This window comes from Microtus pennsylvanicus, chromosome 3 (genome assembly GCF_037038515.1).
Source record: "Microtus pennsylvanicus isolate mMicPen1 chromosome 3, mMicPen1.hap1, whole genome shotgun sequence".
NCBI lineage: Eukaryota > Metazoa > Chordata > Mammalia > Rodentia > Cricetidae > Microtus > Microtus pennsylvanicus.
In genome coordinates this window covers 56084600-56106350 of record NC_134581.1, presented here as the reverse complement: position 1 = coordinate 56106350, position 21751 = coordinate 56084600, and the positions used below count along the sequence as shown (strand labels likewise).

The following is a 21751-nucleotide window of genomic DNA, read 5'->3' as shown; positions in this document are numbered from 1 at the left end:
AGATAGGCATCAGGGTCAATGAGTACATGAGACAGAGTCCCTGACCTTCCACCCTAGTTTCTCTGCCTAGCTCCCACCACCCCACGCTGGTACTTTATGGCATTCCATTGGGGTTGCCAGTGTTGCCCGTTTACCCATTGGTCTTGCAAGGTCATGTCTGTCAGAGAGGCCATGGTGGGAAGAGTCTCCTCACCTGAGCCCATACAGCCCTGAGTTTGATCCTGTCTTCATCACAAAGAAGCTTATAACCAGTGACAGTGGACCTTAAACATTATTTTAAATAAAGCGTTTCACATCCTCAGGTTTGAACTGTCAGGGGACATTGAACTTCAGCCAAGTCAGGGGTGGTTCAAGGTGGGGGGTGGAATCAACTTCTGGAAGCTCCGGGCAGTGCTGACTCTGGTTAGCAGGTCACAAAGGTTTCTGGAAGCTTGCATCTCCCACCCCAATGATGCTTAGGCCAAGCAACCACCCATTTGCCCACGGAGATCTTGGATTCGCAGGCCAGGGTGGCAGAGGGGGCTAAGGTAGAAAGGGATCTTTTCAGTGACATGTAAGTGGGAAGTGGAACAGTCCCAGCCATCCATGCCATGAAAAGGTTGCAATTTGATGAGGACTCATTCATGAAATCACTCCCAGAAAGGACAGGGAACTTAGGGCTCCTACAGCGAAGCAGAGGTTCAGGATGGGAAGGCAGGGGAGAGCTAGGATGCGACTCTTTCCCATCTGTTTATGTATGTTATTAGAGTTATTAATAAAGGTTGCTAAGCGGCTCCTGATTTAGCTTCTCATGGGAATGAGATTTTGAATCAGCAGGACCACGGGCTGTTTGCTGCTGGGGATGCAAGAGGTATCCAGCTCCTGAACCATGGGTGGCTTCCGCAGCACTTCAGGTGCCAACCTCAGAGTGGACCCAGAGACAAAGACTAATACCAAAGGGAGGGTGATCCCAAAGGATGGGCACCATGCTTGCTAGACGTACCTGCTGGGAGCTATCCTTCCTACTGGTTTGTCTTGGTCCTACTGCAGATCCTGACAGAGAGAAGCCTTCGGAAGGTTGGTGAGGTGGGATCAGAAGGGACCTGGAGCCAGAGCAGGGAGGGGCAGGGAGGGGCAAGCCTGGCAGTACCACACACAAGCTGTAAGAAAGCAGATTTCTGCTCAGTGAAGCTTAGAACTTTCTAGTAATCAGAGCTGTCCAGAGTATCGGGCACCATGTGGATTCATTCTGTCAGGCATCCAACAGCTGTTTACGAAGCTGCTCGGTGCTCGTACTGTGCGGGACCCCAGGATGTGTCAGTGGGAGAACATAGCATCCTTCTTCCAGTTGAGAGCCAAGCGGTGTCATGTGACCAGGATGGGGCAGGGAAGTACTAGAGTGCATCTCAGGATCACCTCACCTACTGAGGTTGTTCAGGGACCGTTTTCTAAGGTGGGTGCCATTTGAATTGAGATCGCCATTGGTTAGGTAAGAAAGGGAGGCCAGATAGTGCCTAGGGCTAGGAGCTGGGGAGAGCCATTTTCACTTGAAGCTACGCTATAGCAGATCGAGGCTGGACTGGAGCAGACGTTTGCTGCTGACAGAGCTGGTGGATGGAATTCGGTACAGGATACAGACAGGGAGTTACAGACACTAATGTATAGCTGAAGTGAAGACAGTATTACTACTTGGCCCTCTCTCCAAAGATGTCGTGGTTCTGAGGGTCAGTGGAAGTCTCCGAGCACAGCGTGCTTATATTTTTCCTTGTATGTACGTATGTGTTCATGCATATGTGTTCACATGTATTGTGTGGGGGTGCATGTGGAGGCCAGAGGTCAACCTCAGTTGACATCCTCAATCTGTCTCTATTTTTGAGATGGAGTCTCTTATTGACCTTGATGCTCACCAATGCAGCGAGGCTGGCTTGCCAGTGAGCCCCAGGAATCTCAGTCTCCTAGATGGATCCAGGACTCCAGATGCATGTTTCTCTACCTGACTTTTTACATGTTGCATAAGTGCTGAGAACTTAGATCTTCATGATCACACAGCAAGCACATGACTGGCTGAGCCATCTCCGAGGCCCAGAGATCAGCATGTCTGAGTGTCAAATTCATGCTGCTGCTTCTAAAACTGGTGGTAATGTCTTGAGCTGGAATTTCTGAGCCCTTGCTGGGGCCTACTCTGCCAACCCCTTTGTAGGTTTTATCTTGTTTTGCCCTCTAACCCAGATAGCCCCATAGGTTTTGTAGGACTTCATCATTTTAATTGGCTCAGGGCTACCCAGCTTGCCAGGAAGAGGCCCTGGGGCCCCACCCAGGTCTGCCCAGCTGACAGCCTCATGCTGACCCACTCTGATGTATCAAGGTCTGTCTGATGGAAAATAGGCACCGGGCACTGGTCCATCTGTCCATCCTCCATCGCCACCCCTTTGGGGGCCCTGTCACACAAACTACAAGACGAGGCCAGCTCCTTGGGGAAGACAAGCTGTAAGAGAGAGGCAGAATTTTTTTTTTTTAAATCAATGTTGAAAAAGAAAAGAAAAGAAAGAAAAAAAGAAAGAAAGAAAAAGAAAACACTTGACAAGCCTCATGTTTTGCTTGCCTTGTAGGTGGCAAGGATCAATTTCCTAAGGAAAAAAAAATCAATCAGTTGGAATGTGTCTTTCTGGAGAAAGTCTGGCATCTGTCAAACTGGGGAAAAAAGACCTAGAAAAAACTCTCCTTGGGTCGTGTGCCGGGGGTTGCTGACTCAGGCCGTATGTTCCAGCATCATTAACAAGTTGAAAGCTGTTGCTCCTCACAGGGACACGGGGTGGGGGTTGGAGCGGCTCAGCTGGGAAAATCCTCTACAAAGCAGGGAAGGCTGGGCTGCCGGGAGCAGACCCTGGGCCTTCTGTGCCCGTGGAGGTTGCTGACTGCCATGCCAAGGCTTTTATCAGGCCCTGTGGTTGGCAGGCTTGCTGTATGCAGGAACCTGATAGCAGCATTCTGACAGGTGGCAATTCTAATTGGTAAACCATTATTTGCAGTTAAGCCGTATTTGGAACAAGTCAGGCTGATATCTTAGGATGATTGGTAGCGACGTGAGGGAGGTCCCCTGATGCGGTTGGGGTGTGTGGGGTGTTATTATCTGACATTGGCGTTTGATGATAGATGGCTCCCCGGGGCTCTAGAATGGGATGGGAGGCTGCGGTCTTCCCCACTGGGTTTGGCTGTGACAGGACAGTGTATGTGAGCTACATTTTTTAAAAAAGCGTTTTGTCAGGGCTGGGATGCAGCTAAGTCGGCAGAGTGCTTGCCTAGCATTCTGGAAGCCCTGGATCTCATCCATCCTCAGCACTGCAAGGACGGGGTGTGGTGGCACAGGCTGTAATCACAGCACCCAGGAGTAGAGAGAGGACGATCAAAAGCTCAGCCATCTTCATTGACATAGTAAGTGGAGGCCAGCCCAGACAATGAGACTCTGTCTCAAAAACAAACAAATCAGCCAATCTCCTCCGCCAACCTCATGGAGTGTTGAGGCTTAGCATAGCCAGGCCTTTTAAACTGAGTTATACATTTACCCTCAAGCAGATTGGCATGGCCCACATGGGAGAGGGTGGGTCCTAAATGGGGAAGGTCTGGTTCCATGCTGGAACATTGAGATATTGAATAGAGACCTTTTTCTTGCCTTTGGGGAGTTGGTGGGAGCTCAGTGAGTAGTTGTGAAGTCAGTGCTGTGGCCTTTGGGGACAACCAGGCACCAGCCAGCAGGGAGGGGACCTGGCCTCGCTTGGGGCAGGGTTAGATTATGCAGTCATGAGGAGCTTCCTGGAGGAGGTGGTATTAAAGTGAACATGACAGGTAGACACATTTACACACACACTCCCTACACACAACTATAACACAGCTCTTGGGTCCATGAGAGAGAAGTCTCGGCAGCTGGGTTGTGGTCTTCTTCCATTCTTTCCTCTGAGAGCCAGAAGAGGAAGGAGCTGTACAGGATGTCGCCCTTGGTGGATGACTGTCCACCAGCGAACTGACTGGGGCTGTGGCTTCTTCCACTCCGTCCCCATACCCCTAACACTCGAAGTCAATGTTGTCACTCTCTCCCCGCCTCCACTAACAAGGAATTCTTCTCGGCTCTAACTCAGGCCTTCAGATCTGAAGCTGAGCTGAAAATGCCACATTGGGGCCATGATGTCCCAGGTCCTGTACCCTGCCCCAAGAAGAGGAATGTGGATAACAGTAGCAAGTGGGGGAAAGGAGTAGCTGGAAGCTCTGGTTGAAAGGGCTTTGCAGGTCTTAACTCCTTGGTGTTTGCAGTAATGCTCCTGGGTCGCAGGGGAGGCAGGGGAGGAAACTGAAGGTCAGAAGGCTGCCCAGAGACATGCAGCCAATGAGTGGCAGAGCAGGGACCCAGTGCATGACAACACACCCCAGCAGGTAGCCGTCAGGTGAGCACATAACATACCACGACAGGGGAGCAGCCAGCTAGGGTGCCAGGAACGGAAGATGAGGTGCTAGGGCCTGCTCAGAGAGAGGTCCGTGAGGTGGGGTGGAACTTGCAGGCCTGAGTCCCCAGATCAGGAAGCTCTTGTGTCCTTTATGTCCTCCCAGCACTGCAGGGGAAAGGCTGCTTTCCTAAATGTGACTGTTTACGACCTGGAGTCAAACATGGCCACTCAAAGTCAAGTCCAGATGTGCTGAGGAGTCAGTGGACTTGGCTCTTTATGGCTGAGGAGGGAACTCAGTGATTGTGTTTACTGGACTAGGTTTTAGAACTTCCTGGAAATTCCTAAGTCTCCTTCCTCAGACATAGACACATATACACGTCATATAGGGATGCATGACCTTGGCCACAGCAAAATCATTCATGCTAAGCGTGTCACCTCAGAATTGGCACTTGGGCCCACTTGAATGGAGGTTATTTTGTTTCTAAGCAGAATCCAGTGACAACCTGCTCCGTGGCTCCTGCCAGGAATGCTAATGTCTGGCTGATCAATGTGCCTTGGGGCACAGGGGAAATGGGACGGGGGGGGGGGGGGGGGGGCGCATGGGAAGCTCCAGAAGCCATATGCCATGGAATTCAGGAGGTTACACTGTGCCTGGACCCTAGGCCTTCTCTAGTCCCCACTAGGTATGGGGCCAGGGAGCATGTCTTTATTTGTCTTGACCTTTTCATGTGAAGGAATTTTATAGTTCCATTAACTAGTGAGACCATTTGCAGGCAGCCAGGCAAATATATTACCATGAGCACCTTGGGGACTCGTGGGTCGTCTCGGGTGGAATGCTAATAGAATGGAGAATTGATTCCAGGGGCTCTCCACCATGAGAGCCAGCCAGTAGTCAGGAAGGCCGATATTGTCTCCATAGTTTGTCTGCTGAGGAGCTGCCCATGCAAGCTGCTTCTGCCCAAAGCCTGCCAATCCAGCTGTCTGCTCCTCAGAATACATTCTCCAGGCACCAAACTCTGCATGTTATATGTGTGCACACATGTTTGTACATGTTCAGATCTCTCTCTTTCTCTCTCTCCCACCTGCCGTGTGTGTGTGTGTGTGTGTGTGTGTGTAGGGACATGCATGTGTGTGTGGAGGCCACAGGACAACTTTAAGTGTCGTTCCTCAGGCAGTGTTCACCTTTTCTTCTCTTTTACAGTCTCTCGCTGGCCTGGAACTCACCAAGCAGGCTAGGCTGGCTGGGCAGGAAGCCCCAGGATCTGCTTCTCTGCCTCCCTGTAGTTCTCCACATCACCACACCTGGCTTTTTTAACATGGGTTTTTGGGCTCAAACTCAGGTCCTCCCCCGACTAAGCTGTCTCTATATCAACACTCAAGCTCCGTTTGAGTTGATCCTCAAACTGAAATCTGCTGCACTATAAAGCCCTACGCACCCAGAGCTGGAGTGACAGTGGGTCATGCCACTAACCCCTTCATTTCAGATATGGAAATGGAGGTCTGTAGTATTAGGAGCGGCGGGGCTGCATCCCCAGCACCCCGGCCGCCTGCTAGCTTATGCCCCGAAATAACAACACACAAATTGTATTCATTTAAACACTGCTTGGCCCTTTAGCTCTAGCCCTTACTGATATCCCGATCAACCCATCTCTAATAATCTGTGAGCACCGGTCTTACCAGGAAGATTCTAGCCTACTTCCATCCTGGGTTGGAGCTTCATCGCATGTGTCTCCCCGGGAGCGGGGCATGGCGTCTCTCCTAAGGCATCTGCTCCCGAGAGGAGAGCTGTCGAGTCTGAGCTCACTTCCTCCTCCTCCCAGCATTCTGTTCTGTTTTCTCCACCCACCTGTGTTTTAACCTATGAGGGCCAGCCAAGCAGTTTCTTTTTTTAACCAATGACTTTCCTCCATCTGTACAGCGAGTCAGCACCTGGTCTGGTACTGTCACTTGCTTGTCTGCACCTGAGGTCCAGGTGACAATGACAAGGCAGCCATAAGAGCCATTCCTTAGCATCCTGCACGTGTGTGGGCTCAGACCTCAGCTTGGCTTTGGACCAGTTAGGCTTCCAGAAAGACATGGATGGGGTGTGATGGGAAGGGTCACCGGGGAGAGTTTAGTGATAGAGAGATGGTTTTTATAAAGTTGGGGAGAGGGCTGCAGAAGTAGCTCAGTGGGTGGGGTGCTTGCCTGCCATACACAGCATCCTGGATTGTATCCCCAGTATCACACAAACTGGGTGATGATGTGCACTGTAGCCCCAGCATTTGGGAAGTGGAAGCAGAAGGATAAGGTCAGTCTGGAGTACATAAGACCTCATCTCAGAACAATAAACAAACAGACAAAGGCAGGGAAAGTGCTTGTGAAAACCACTAAGAAATGGTATAGCATCTTATCTGAGAACCGCTACTATCCCTTGGGCCTGAGGACGGTGTCCCAGAACCCTAGGCACACATGGTACAACCTCCCTTCCTGTTACTTGCTGGTTGTTCCCCACTGGCTGGACCTGCCCAGAAGCCAGAGGATGAGGAGGCCTGGGATGCAGTCCATGGAGGTCAGCCCTGGGCACAGGGAAGGTGTGGGGGTCAGGAGAGGGGGTGAAGGCATTCTCAAGGGGTCAACACTGGCTTGTAGTCTGAGTTTCAGAAGGCCTGGTTTGCAGGCGAGGGGTTCCTGTCACCGACAGGCTGGGGTGTAGATGCAGGTGGAGGAGGAGTGATTGTGACAAGATGTCTAACAAGGCTGGACGAGGAGAAACTACTGAGGTCAAGCTCCCTACATGAACTACATGGGGGACCCACAACCACGGGGCACCTACTGTGTGGGGGCTTACCAACACAGAGCAGGAAGCAGCCAGTGCTCCCCAGGGACTGGAGGCCTCAGGGGGTATCTCCCTCAGGTTAATATTTAAGAAAGTTATGAGAGTGAACTCCCCAAAGCATGCTGGGAGGGCCTTTGGTTGAGACCTGTCTTAGTCAGGGTTACTATTGGTGTGAGGAAACACCATGAGCAAAAGCAGCTTGGGGAGGAAAGGGTTTGTTCTGCTTTACACTTCCGCAGCACAGTTTATTGAAGGAAGTCAAGGCAGGAACTGAAACAGGGCAGGAACCTGGAGGCAGGAGCTGATGCAGAGGCCATGGAGGATGCTACTCACTGGCTTGCTCCCCATGGCTTCTTTAGCCTGCTTTCTAGAAGAACCCAGGACCACCAGCCCAGAGATCACACCACTCACAATGGGCTGGGCCCTTCCAATCAATCACTAATTAAGAAAATGCCCTACTGGCTTGCTTACAGCCTGATTTTATAGCAGCATTTTCTTAATTGACATTCACTCCTCTCTGATGACTTGAGCTTGTGTCAAGTTGATATGAAACTATGGAGTACAAGGTTGAGATAACTCACGTGAAAATCTCCAAGCACAGCATGTAGTGGGTACTCAGAAAATGTACAAACAAACAAATAAAAGCATGGGAAGGGTTAGTGGAAACCCTCCCATAGGAAGTGGCAACAAATGGAAGCGGTTGTCACCTGTCTTTGACATCCAGCCCAGACCCCACAGTCTATACCCACAGGCATGTGTGATGATCCTGTGTGTGAGATGATCATGGGAATGAGAGGGGTTCAGATCTCATGGTGTACACGCACAGTCATATGTGATGATCCTGTGGTGTGTGTGTGTGTGAGAGAGAGAGAGAGACAGACAGAATATTGTGGGAGTGTGAAGAGATTTCAACAACTCTTGTTCTCTGGACACCTAACACTTGCTGGGTATTCACCTAAGTGTTTATTTGTGAATTACATTTATTTATTTATTTATTTAATAGAATGTGATGGGAAGGGGCATGCATGTGCCACGGTGCATTTGCGAGGTCAGAGCTCAATTTATGGGGGTTGGCTTTCTCCTTCCCTGTGGGGGTTCCAGGGATTGCACTTGAGCTGCCAGGCTTTATCCACTGAGTCATCTCGCCAGCACCCTAACATTTCCATCTTTGCAACAACTCTGAGGTGGATACCATTGTTCTCAAGACAGGGCAGGGGGTCATTTGCTTGTGGTACTGGTGGAGCAATAGTAGTTGGTAAATCTCAGATTTAAACTTAGGTTATGGTGTTCTTTCCCACCAGGGATCTGACAGCAGACCCCTGCAAGCCACCCACCATGAACCACAATAAAGGATGAGGGTAACTTTGTGTGGCATGTGTGTGTGTGAGAGAGTGTGTGTGGTATGTGTGAGTGTGTGTGTGGTGTGTGTATGAGTGTGTGTGTTGAAAAGGGCTCAAGTGTCACCGGATGATGCCACGAGGCCCAAGGAAACCCTGCCAGTAGTGAGAGCAAGGCTTCTCTGGCACTTGCTATGCCCTGAGCCTTTATCAATTCACTTGACTCCTGCAGCCTGTGAGATCTAGCCTGTCACCATCTCCGACTGAATGGGGGGGGGGCTGACCCAGGGACAGAGGTGGGCAGAGGTACCAATTAACACCTGTGGGCAAACCCCTGTGCTCTGGATACCTTGTGTCCTAGCTCCACCAACCTGCTTCTCAGCAGCAGTATTCCCAGCATGCCATGAAGCTGGAAGATGCTTAGGAGCAAGATTGGATGGGGGAGCAATGAGATGGGGCTGAGAAAGCAGAAGTTCAGGTTTTTCAGTTGGGCTGGAAAGCGAGAGTGCTGCCCCTTCCCTTGACGTGAAGCTGCTCCCGTCCAGTCTGCCTTGGGGTCCCTGCTCGTGGGCAAATGGACATGCCGTGGTAAGAAAGACTTGACCACAAACCTCCTGTAAAGCTGCGGGAGTCAGTGGTGGCAGGGTCCTAACCTGGTCCCTCCAGAGCTCAGCTATGTGGCATCTGGGGAAGGGGGACAGGAACCTGTTACTCTAGGGGCAGTTCCCGTGCGAGTCCTGGGCTTCTGTGGAGGGGCTGCTTACCGCTGGCTCACTTGGGACCCTGGGGTTGGAATTAGGCTGCCACGGTATCTTAACTTCACTAACCTTCGGGTGACTCTCCTCTCTCTCCAGGTGTTCAAACAGTGGCCCAAATGCCAGCTTTAGTAATCTCAGCTCTGAGTGTTTGTCATCAATATTTCAGGATTCAAACATCTGTCTAAACAACACCTATGAAATATGAACGGATTGAGGATTTAAAAAGTGGTCGACAGAGAAGGACGAGGGAGAGAGAGAGGATAGTGAGGTCTAGAGAGAACATAGGGACACCCCCCCCCCACATCCCTGGAAGCGGGTCTGGGGCTCGCGAGGGGCTGCTCGGCATGTGTGGGTTGGTGGCAGTGTTCTAAACCCAGGGCTAAGCTGGGGGTTATGGCCCAGCATTTGGGGTGGTGCTTGACAACCGGTACCCTGGGTCTCTAGGACCTGGAAAGGACCAGGTGAGAAGGCTGTGCAGTGTATAGCTTGCTCAGAATACCCAACAGCCATTCCTGCTGGCCTGGGGTTGCCAGGGGTTAGGCAAATGTCATGGGTGTCTGGAATCCAAGAGATGCAAAGGCAGTCAGGAAGCCAGTTGAGACTTTGTTCTTCTCTTTCCTCCTTCCAGGTGGTCAGAGCCCCTGTCCCCTCCCCCTGCAGGGTGCTCAGGACATGGAAACTGTAGCCCTGGCCTGTCCCCAGCTCTCACTGAGCCTCCCAGGGCCAGCTGGCAGCATTCCGTGCTCAACCTTACATTCTTGTGCCTTAGCCAGGATGGGGGAGATACTGTAAAACAGCCCCAGTTTCTCCCTGCACGTAATGAGGGGGCTGGATATGATTTTCTCTTTTCTCTGAGGTTTCTTCAATCCCCAACACACCACAGGTTTAGAATTCATGGAAGGCTCCCACCACCTTGGCAGAGACCCCAGGGTCAAAGTTTGTGCTTTCTGCACTCAGGAAGCAAACAGCTGGAGTTATCCTTGCTGGGCTGAGCTGAAAGTCTGGGACTTACACCGGCCCAGCTGTGCATCTCACAGAGTCCTTAGCCTATAAGTAGCAAGGCCCTCACTGGGAGCTGGCAGAGCCCAGTGGACTGTCATGAGATGGGGAACAAAAGACGGGCACCTGCTTTCCTGTGTGTTCCAGGACATAGGCCTATTTGAACCTGCTTAGAATGTCCTTGGCATAGCAGTGACTGGCTAGGGTTTTGGTAGTGCCCAGTGAGCAGGTCACTGTGGTTCTAAGTGGAGTTGGTTCCCAGATCCAGGCTCAGCCCAGTTCCCTAGTCAGGGAGCTGGGGAAGCCATCCCTAGGGATCTCCAGTACTGGGGCTCTGCAGGTCCCTAGCACAAGCCAGGCTGATTGGAGACCTCTAACTGGGGCCATCTGAAGTGGCTCTCCCAGGGTCTTCCCTATCTGGGGACCTAGACAGAGCTAGGATGGTAACTATAGGAGCAGTAGCTCCAAGGCCAGCATTGGGGGGGGGGCCTAGAAGACCCCACACCAACCATCCCATGATCACACCAGTTAGCATCTAGACCAGGCAGTGGGTCAGTGGCAGCCCCTCCAGACTCAGTCCAGGAGGCTACCTGCTCCTCAGCCCAGGCCAGAAGCAGACAGCAAGATGAATTCTCACTGCTTTCAGAGTGAAAGCCCTTTATCTCAAGCCCACCTGGGAGATTGACAGGGCTGATGATAGCTGCTGATTTTCTGAGCTGGCAAAATTAGTGGGGGTAGCATGTGGGGGTTTCTGTAATGCTTGGCTGATGGCTTAGGTGGTGGGGCAGGTCTCTTGGGGAGCAAAGGGTGACCTTGGAAATGTGGATTCTATCGAAAGGAGAGCAATAAGCTCTCTTCCTCACACTGGCTGTCAATAAGACTCCTCGGTGCCGGTGTGGTGGATGGAAACTGCTCATTGCCTAGCCTGGCGGCTCCGGGGCTGTAGCATTTGACTGCGTGATAAGAAATTGCCAGGCACTTTCTAATTACAATTATCATCATCGTGGATGTCTCTCTTAATTACTTTCTTATAATTAGCTGTTGCTTTTTCCCCTCAGCATTTGTATACTTTGCAGATTTGCTGACATTTGAGAACCCCAAAATAGGGATGTTTGAGGAGGGGGGCAGGAAGGTGGGGGCACAGTGCCTGCTCCTGCCAGGCAGCCTGCTTACATGAGGGACTTTCGTGAGGAGAACCTGGGACCAGCAAAAGATGGAGAGGGCAGGTTTGCTGAGCAAATGTGGCCAGAGTTTGGGGGAGTGGTAGAGGCCTCTGGTTTGTACATGAGCTCTACAAATCAAACTCTGGAGTTTTTATATTTATTTTACTTTTACTTATGTGGGCATGTGTCTGTCTATGTGAGCATATGCCCCACGTATGTGAGTGCCAGTGGAGATCAGAGGGCAGTGGATCCCCTGGAACTAGAGTTACAAAGTTAATTGTGAGTTGCCAGGTGTAGGTCCTGGAAAATGAACTCAAGTCCTCTGGAAGAGCAGCAAGTGCTCTTAACTACTGAGCCATCTTTCCAGTCACCACTCTCCACCATCCCACCCCGTTTTTCCTTTTTCTTTCTTCTCTGTAACTCTTTCTATCCCCCTGTCTCTGTCTCTGTCTCTGAGACAGGGTTTCTCTACACGTAACCTAGACTGGCCTCAAATTCATCTTGATCCTCTAACTTTATACTCCTGAGTCCAGGGCTCATAGGTGTGTATTACAACATCAGCCTGAAAAGATTGTCTTTTTTTAAGGTAGGGTCTAATGTAATCCAGGATAGCCTCCAATTTACATTGTAGCTGAGGATAACGCTAAGTTATTGTTCTTCCTTCCTCTACCTCTTGAGTGCCAGGATTAGGTATGTGGTACCACACATGGTTATAAGGTGTTGGGGATTCTCTGTCTACTGAGCTGCATCTCTAGTGTCTGAAGGAGCTATTACCAAAAAAAAAAAAAAAAAACCAAGGCTGCTCTGCCTCAGGCTGGGGTAGACCCCATGCCCTCTTGTCAGTCACATTTCATGTTGAACAACTCAAGTCCTATTAACTTTGATGTTTATCCCCCAAACCAAAGATACATTTGGAGCATCCTTGGCACTAGGGACCCATGACAAAGTGGCTTCTGCTTTGTGCCCAGATGGCTGGTCTCACTGTCTGCTCTTCTTCTCTCCCATGCCTTCAGCCCTGTGCACTGAGGAGTGTATGCACGGCCGTTGCGTCTCTCCAGATACCTGCCACTGTGAACCTGGATGGGGAGGCCCTGACTGCTCCAGCGGTAAGTCTGAAGTTTTGGGGATCAGTGGTCTACAGTTCTGACATCGGAAGGGGTGGTGGCATGTGCAAATTCATCCATGTGACCGGTGGAAATGACTTTGGATGTCAGGAAGATGCCAGATACAGTTAACGTGTGACAGCATTTTGGGGGTCAAGACTGTAGGGGGTGGGGGAGATGGTTCGTTGGGTCTTGAGGGTTATAAATGTGGAGAGCTGTATGGTCATTTGTACACTTTTCTTTTGATGACCCACATCTATATATGGTATTTGAGGGTTGGGATGAACTTGAGATGATGTGTATACTTGTTTACATATCAAGGTGGTTATTAGGCCTGGTCCTTGACTCCGTTGGTTCAGAAACTCAGTTTCATGAGTGCCCATGGGTGCACAAGGGGCTATTGTGTGAGGATGGTGGCTACCAGGACATCTCTCTGTCCCCAGTAGTTAAAGAAGGGGACACCCCTAGGGGCAAGACACTGTTCCTATATCTCCTTGATGGAGAATGCCCATTTCTCAGAGAAACATGACTGGTAAGGAGTTAGGTACACCTATGGATGACCCAGTGACCCATAGAAAAATGGGACATCATCTTTATTGTGGTACTAGTTCCCCAGAGGAGGACTGTATCAGGTAAAGCTGAAGAGATTCGCTGCTAAGAGCTGGAGATGAATCCTCCTCTCTCTCTGATAGTCTCAGATGACCCCTTCCACAGGTACATTCCATGCCAGTCAATAGCTGTTTAATACTGGGATCCTATTGGCTAGAGGCCTTGACTAGCATTAGAGCCCCGTTTTCTTCCTGCTTTAAGTTGGTGTAGGTGAAAACATACCTAGGCCAACCCAGTAGAGGTCTAAGTACCACTGTTTATGAGTCTTGGGGAGCTACCCCCGTGTCCTCTTCTATAGAGGTGATGCTGTAAATCCTTAGGCAGGGGAGTGCTGGGTTCATACACATTAGCCTGACCTGACAGTTTGTGTGCCCCCTCCTGCTCTCTGCTGGGCTGGGCAAATCTAATTGTGGTCTTTTGATATGCAGACTTGATACATGGTGCCTATGTCTTTGTCTAGAAGGGCATGAGAAAATGCCAGCCCAAAGGAAGGTATAGGATGTGTGGTTTTTATCCAAAGTCTTGGTGACTCTTCTGAATTCTTGGAGGGGTCCACATCTGCTTGGAGCTTCCAATAGCCCCTGTGTAGTGTGTGGGGAAACCCTAAATGTCTGTATAGCCTCCATTTCCACCCACTCCACTGCCTTAAAGACAGGCTGTGACTGAGAAGGAAGGCCAGACGACGAAGAATGAGCCTGAGGGATGAATTTACAAGTTATATTCAACTAGTTTTTCTGTGGACTTTAAGTTCAGGAAGCACACTGGGGAAATGTCCAAAGGCATGTACCCTGTCCATGTTTCCTTTGGTGTAATTCTTCTGACAGCGGATCTTTGGGGAGAAACATTTGACTGGAGTGGGTGACCTGGATGGCCTGGGCCTACTTGCGGCTGTTGCCACCTCTTCCCAAGAATAGGGCGGCCTGTGAAGGAGGGGATGAGGCCTCAGTCTCTCTCAGGCTGTGCACTTATAGCTGGTTCGGTGCTGTGCAGTCAGGTGGGTTTGGGGGGGGTGTTTCAGACAGGATCTTTGTCATTTCTGATTTACCATCTGGTGACCTTGGATGAATGGGATTTGACGGTGTTGAGCAGGTCTTGCAGCGGGGTGAGATTACCAAACACCAGGGTTACATCACAGAATAACATGAGGATAATTCAACCCCCTGCGTCATCACATTTGGGGGCTGGTCTAACCCACAGCTTGTCCCCTTTCCCCTAAATTCTCCTGCTCAGCTGGGAGCCACCGTCTTAGTTCTAAGGACTTTGCTCTCTGGGATCTATTCGAAGGCATGTATTACCAGAGCCAAAGAAAGTACTGAGAGACAGGTTCTGTTCAAGTTAGTTTATTATCGCTGTGACCCAATACCCGATAGTAACAACCTGCGAGGGGAGGGGTTTATTTCAGCTCACAGTTTCAGAGAGTTCAGTCCATGGTGACCAGGCTAACCATCATGGTGATAGAGTGTGGTGGAAGAGATTCTCAACCTCGTGACAGACAAACAGACAGGAAGGAAAGAGAGGGAGTTGGGAGGAAGAGGCCAAGGACAAGATACATGCCCTGGACTCACCCCAGTCCCCACTTCCTAAAGTTTTCTCTAACTCTCAAAATAATGCCAGCAGCTGGGAGAACAGTAGGCTATGGTCTTCCAGAGCCAGCCCCAGCTTCATTTTGAGGGAAAGCAGTGTTAGGTGAAGAGAATTCGTAGATTCTCGTGTCAGAGCTTCGGCAGTGCCTGGCGGAGAGCTTTCCCACCCTTAAGGCCTTCTAGACATAGGAAGCTCACTACTTCCTGTGGAAGTTCATTTTGGCTGCTGGGAAGTCTCCCTTCTCCCCAGTGGAAATATTACTCTGGTTCCTACTGGTTGCTTCTTGCTCACAGTGAGTACTGAGCAGGCTGATGGATTGCCATGATCTTTTTCTTGGCATGTCTGGAATCTCTCCCAAGGAGCTCATTGGACAAGGCCTCAGGCTGTGGATGTGGGGTGAACTGCCCCAGATCAGAGGATTATAGTCATGGAGCCTGCTTGGAAGAAATGGGGGCTCCTCCCCCAGCTCCCTCTTCGGGTAATACGCACAGCCACTGATCTCTTTTCTTCTCTGAGATGTATTGTGTCTTACGGGACGTGATTTGGGCTGCTTTGCCATCTGTCTTTTTCCTATCACCGGTGGCCTTTATTTCCCCTTAAATTATCATCCCTGTATCCAAGCCCATAATGGCAGGCCTGCTCTGACCAGTCCTGAGAGAGGACAGTTTTGTTACTATCCGTGCTGCCATCGATTGAACTTGACCATGCGTGGGACATGGTCTTGAACTTCGTGCTTCATCTTCACAGCATCCTGTGCTGGGGAATTACTAGGCTTGTTTTACAGATGGGAAAGTCAGCGCAGAGAGGCTGGCAAAGTGTCATAGACAGCTAACCAGTAAATGGTGAAACCAGTCAAAACTCTGGGTTCTAAATCTAACTCTGCAGGTGTGTTTACCCATATGGGCCCATGCAGAGGCCAGAGGTCAACAGAGTCTCTTCGTCTATCACTACCCCTTATTGTTTGAAGCTGGGTCTTTCACTGAGTAGGCTAGACTGGCTGACAAGTGAGCCCCAAGGAATCCTCCTTTCTCTGCCCCATCCCTGCCAGTGCTAGGCCCAATGTATGCTTGGCCACACCTATTTTTTTAAGATTTATTATTATTATTATTATGTATACAGTATTCTGTTTGCATGCCTGCCTTCAGGCCAGAACAGGGCATCAGATCTCATTATAGATGGTTGTGAGCCCCCATGTGGTTGCTGGGAATTGAATTTAGGGCCTCTCAAGAACAGCCAGTGCTCTTAACCTCTGAGCCATCTCTCCAGTCACCCCACTTTTAATGTGGGTGCTGGGACTTAAAACTCAGATTCTCATACTTGCAGAGCAAACTACTTCCCAGTCATAAACCTTAACTCTTAACGATTATAGCCTTCCTTTCAGGCATTCTATCCCTGTTAATATGGCCTTGGGTTGAAATAGGTTTTTCTTTTTTAGATTGTGTGTATGTGGGGGTGAGGAGTGTGTGCAGGTGACTGCGGGTCTTGATGGAGCCCAGGGGCACTGAGTCTTCTGGAACTGGAGTTACAGGCACTTGGGAGCTGCACAAGGTGGGTTCTGGGACCTGAGCTCAGGTCCTCTGGAAGAGCAGCAAATGTTCATAACCAATGAGCTCTTGCTCTAGTTCCTGAAATACATTTTCAGTGTGAGAACGTAGCCGCTCTCAGGAGACGGAAGAATGTGTTCATAAGCTTTGACTCACAGACACCATTGTAGGGAGAAAAATCAGTCAGGAAATGCAACTTATGATCAGATGTGATCTAACAGTCGAGCCTGCTTGTGTTGCTGGACATCCACCACCTGCTATGCAGGGCCTGGGGAGACGTATTCCTCCAGGTGCAGTGTGTATCCCTAGAGATCTTAGGTTGGGTCTATACATGGGATGGAAAAGAATCAGATTGGCTTCAATGGGAAACAGCAGGCTTCCTTGGTTTGGATTTTTCCCCATTGATTTTGAAGTTATACACCTTCACATTAAAGAGGAGAAGTTTAGCAAAAGCATAGACTCCAGGTCGCAGCCCAGGTTCGCCTCTCCCAGCCTTTGGATGGTAGGAGCCCTGGCATTTTCCTGACATTTGCATGCAGTGCTGGACCTGGATCCCACATGTGTGCTAGCCAGAAACTCACTCCTGTAATTCAACCCTAAGTTGTACGCTCATTTCCTTGTCAATAAGCATTAATCTCCTTTAAATTTTTAATGGCCGTCTAGACTTCCATTCTGTGGTTTACCGTGTGGCTTTCACCAGGCCTGGCTGGTGAACATTAGGTTGTTTCTGATCATTCCCTGCCATTGGATTCTTTGGGTCTGTTTGTCGTAGAACTTGGGGATTTTTCACAGTTTAGGAAGTACAAGATGGGTCTGGGCTGGGACTCAGTTCGCAGGGTGCTTTCCTGGCTCCTGCTACTGTGTGTTCCTCCCCAGCACTGTGTGACCTTGGCTGCTGTGACCCCAGCATGTCAGAGGTAGAGACAGGAGGATCTGGGGTTCAGTGTCATCCTTGGCTGCATCGTGGGTTTGAAGCCAGCCTGGGACACATGAGACTGTTTCAAAAAGAAAACAACAAAACCCCTTTTGATTTGCTATTGGTTGACACTTTAGCACCCATAGCTGCAGAGGACTGGATGTACCAAAGCCAACATATGCCTTCAGACCCCTTTGTTCTGGAGTTGATGAAAACTCCAGAATGCCAAGCATGGGCAGAGGAACCTGACCACCGTGTGGAGGAATGCTGCAGGGAGCCCAAACTCGACTCTCTGGCCTCCAGTGCCCAGTGTGCACTATGTACTCTTTGAAGCCTATACAAGACAGCTGACTTGCACACAGACACTTCTCTGTTTTACAAGTGTGCATGTGGAACCAATGGGATGGTTGAGTGTGTAAGGGTGTTCACTGCAAGCTTGATAAGCCGAGTATGACTGCCAGAATCCACACGGCGGGAGGAGAGAAGCGACTATTGCATGTTATCTTCTGATCACCATATGCATGCATGTGTGCATGTACACACACACACTGAATAAAATATAGTAAAAATTTAAGTGTGTATGTAAACTACATGAGGCAGAGCATAATACCTTTAATACTGACACTGGGATGGTGTAGGCAGAAGGATGAGGAATTCAAGGCCATCCTTGAATACCTGGTAAGTTCAAAAGTAGCCTGGGCTACATGAGACAGACAGAGGTGGGGAGGAAGAGAGAGAGAGAGAGAGAGAGAGAGAGAGAGAGAGAGAGAGAGAGAGAGAGAGAAGGGAGGAGAAGGAAGGAAGAAAGGAGGAAGGAAGAAGGAAGGAAGTATGAGCAGGCATTGGCAGCTCCGTCATGTGCAATGATTGCCCCCTGGTTCTGGGCAGCCCCCTAGGGGAAACAGCACCGTTTCTAAGGTGACCAATGATTGATCACATCCAGTGACATAAAGATTGTCACGACCAGGAGTCACATCCCTGCAGATTTGCCTCTCTGTGTGAATTTCAGCACAAACCTTCCAAGAATATTTTGGAGGTTTTTTCAAAATCTTGGGATTATATATGTGTGAAGAAGAGCCTGGGGTCCTGGATGAAAATGTCGGAACAATTCTTCTTGCACCTGTCTCTCCCTCTTCCCCTTAGCAGCCCAATTTCTTCTCGGGATAAATTCCTGGAAGTGGCAGGGAAGGATGTAAATATCCGTCATCTGGTACCTGCCCCTGCCCTGCCTTTTGCAGCTGCCAAGGGATTGAAGGATTAATCATTTTGACAGCCCTCCAGGAGACAAATTTGGCTCTAAGGTGGGGATGGGGGCTCTCCATGCTTTTACAGACTTAGACCTCCCCCACTGACTAATTTCTTTAAGGGCCGTCACTAATTTTTTTCTGCTCTGAAAAGGAAGGAGGTAGACAGCCTTGCTCTATGGATTGTCTGGGCTCTTCACCAGAGCAATACAGGGAAACGGAGTGGCCACGTGCTTGGCCGTAAACCTGCGTCCCGTATAAAACGAAGCATGAGAGGATGGGACGTCAGTTTATACTGCATAAGGACAACAGAGTGGCCCTTATTAAATTGCACGAGGCTCACAAGTGGAGATAAAAGGGGAAAGAAGTTTTTCTATATTGAATATCTAGCTTTTTAAAGTAATTAGGAATATTAAAGCGCTGACAATGATTGAGATAGAAACATTATTCATAACTTTTATTTCCGTGCTGGGCAATGATCCAGTATATTTCATTTATGAGGTTTGAGCTGTAAGGAGAAGGACGTGAGCCAATTCCTAAATTAAATATGCCCTGTTAACTTTTATAAATGATGCCCAAAAATTAACTTGGAAGTTTAAGCTTTCATTGTATTATTTAATTATTGTCTTTCCTAGGCTCCACTTCTCTGCTCCCATGGTGCTTTGCAGTTTGGGTTGTAGACGATAAAATGGGATTTGGGGTTTGGTCTTAGGGATCCCCAGAAGAGGTGGCTGGGGTCGGTGTGACAGAGGCTGCCATCCTGAAGTTGTCCCAGCATCTTAATTTGTCCCAAGCTTCCCTTCTGTTTGCATGTCTCCGGGGAAACCTTTGGTAATAACTGCTCAGCAGTGTCCCACTGACTGGCAAGCTCCTCCTCACTCTGGGATCTTGGGCTCTTGGTAGGACTACCCAGCAGCCCTGAGGAGTGACTGCAGCCAGGCCCAACTTCTGCCAAGTCCAGGGTGTTATTTTGAATGACGATGGGGGCCAACTTGACTCTCCGTTAGTTTTGCAAATGGAAATAAAGCCCTGACAAGGGGATGTAGTTCGGGTGATAGAATGCATTCCTAGCGTGGATGGGACACTGGGTTTATCCCCAGCACTACATTAAACCAGTCTGGTGGTGAGCATCTGCTATGCTAGCGCTCAGCTGGGGTCTGCGTGACCACACAGCTTCTCGAACATCCTTTAACAAATTGTGGTTAAAATATGCATGACATAAGATTTAGTGTGGTCACCATTGTTGTAGACATAGTTTTGAGACCTCAGTACAGTCATGTGGTTGTGCGGTCATCAATGCTACCCACACCTCCAGAACTTTTCCTCTTCCTCAACTGAAACTCTGAAGCCATCAAACCCAACTCCCAGCCTCCCTTCCCCAAGCCCTGGCTGCCACCACTCTCCATTTTCCTTGGTTTGAGGGGTGGGGTGGGGGAGGGGGTTGAGCCGGGGCCTCACTATGTAAACCAGGCTGATCTTGAGTTCTGCCTCCTGAGTGCTGGGATTAAAGGTTTGTGCCACCACACCCAGCTTCATTCTCTTCTTCTATCTGAGTACCCTGTACTTCATTTTAGTGGCGATACATAGTATTGAACGTTGTCATGCAGTTGGCATGTTTTAATGCACCATAAAAACACATGTGTTAAAGGTCACTGTAGACAGACTAAAGTGGAATCATTTGGATGGGGGACAATGCTTTCAAATCTAGTAAGCGACTCATATCAGAATACAGGAAGAATTCCTATGGAACAGAAAAATGCAATCAATCTGATTTGAAACTAGGCAAAGGCTGGGAGCAGAGCTCAGTGGTAGAGGACTTGCCTAGCATGAGACCCTAGGTTCGAATTCCAGCATGGCAAAAGAGAGGAGAAAAAGACAGTAGAAAGAGAAAGACAAGGGTCTTGAGTAGGCATCTAGGCATTGCTCCAAGAAGATATAGAAATGGCTAACAGGTACGTGCAGAGAAGAGCAGTACCACCCACCATCAAAAATGCACAGCAGAGCTTCATGTGATACTGTTTTACACTGGAACAATCAGTCATTCAAACACAAAACAAAAGCCACCCCCAGGAGGGCTGGGGCAGAGCTTAGCTGGTAGCGTGCTTGCCTAGCATGCAGGGTCCTGAGTTTGATCCTTAGCCCGCATACGCTGGGCACAGTGGAGTGGCACACACCTGTAATTCTATTCTGCGGGATGCAGAGGCAGGAAGATCAGGAGTTCAAGATCATCTTTTGATTGTGCAGTGAGTTTGAGGCTAGCCACCAGGCATCCAGAGGGTGGGATGGCTCTAAACGGTTAGCCAAGAGACTGGGGAAAGTGGAGAAAGATCAAGAGCTAACTTAGGCCTTCCAGGCTGCTGACTGTTAGCAAGGATGTTTCAGCAGTGAGTTAGGGCTCCATACCCTTTGGGACACTGAGTTCTGGGAGATTCAGGCTCTGCTTTCACTGTGTCACAGGCGAAAGAAAAGACGACAAGCATTGCTGGTCCTGGCAGAAGCCCTACGCTGCCATGAACAAGAGAACCCTTTTCTGGCTCCATCTCTGCCTTGGTGGCCCTGGCCAAGTCCTTCCCCCTCTGGATGCTGAGGCATGGGGCACCTCAGTGTTTCATCTGTAAAAAGACAGTTATCCTGGAGACTCTAGGGCCGTGCAATGCTGCTTCTGTGGTATCAAATCCCAGCACCAGTTTGATGGAGGTGGGGAAGAAGGGGCCTTCCTGCTGACCCAAGAAATAGCCCTCCTGTGCTTGCTTCTCTCTTCATTCTCAACTTAGACAGGAGTGGGGAGGTGTGGGGACCCTTGAGGGCCCCTCTTGACACTTTCTAGCCCCTCTTAGGCAAGGCTAAGCCTTTGATGGCCCAGGTATAGGCTGATTCTCCCCACAAATGCAAGCAGGGTGCAGAGGGTACAGGGCCATTGGGAGGCCAAGGCTTTCTCCTGGGCTATTTCTCGCTACATTGAGCTGCTGAGTTGTCAAGGTTGGAGCAACTCTAGATGAATGTGTTTCAAAGCAATCATCCCTGCTGTTGTTCACTTGGCTCTGCCTAGCTTATAGCCCCTTGCAGATCCAGCCTGGGTTGCCTTCTGCCAGCATCTGCTGGGCCTGGGGGCTTCCCCGGGATGGTGGGTCCTGTGTCAACCCCACACACTGATGCAGCCACTATGACAGGAACAGAAGGGGACTGTGGAGGGTAGCAAATGCTTTGTCAAGGTCTGTGAGCAGGAAGAGCTGAGGCCCCCAGAATTATAATATGGAACAG

At 49.8% G+C, this 21751-nt stretch overlaps 1 protein-coding gene across 20 annotated transcripts in view; it reads left to right on the top strand.

The window, feature by feature from the left end:
- Positions 1-21751, top strand: part of Megf11 (multiple EGF like domains 11) — a 332420-nt gene that overhangs the window by 156419 nt on the left and 154250 nt on the right. For all 20 annotated transcript variants that reach the window (XR_012909999.1, XR_012909998.1, XM_075965513.1 and 17 more), the window contains exon 5: positions 12504-12596. Coding sequence is in view for 18 of the 20 variants with exons in the window: in XM_075965513.1 (XP_075821628.1) it covers positions 12504-12596 (93 nt within the window). In the remaining 2 variants the exon portion in view is untranslated. The remainder of the gene's footprint in view (positions 1-12503; positions 12597-21751) is intronic.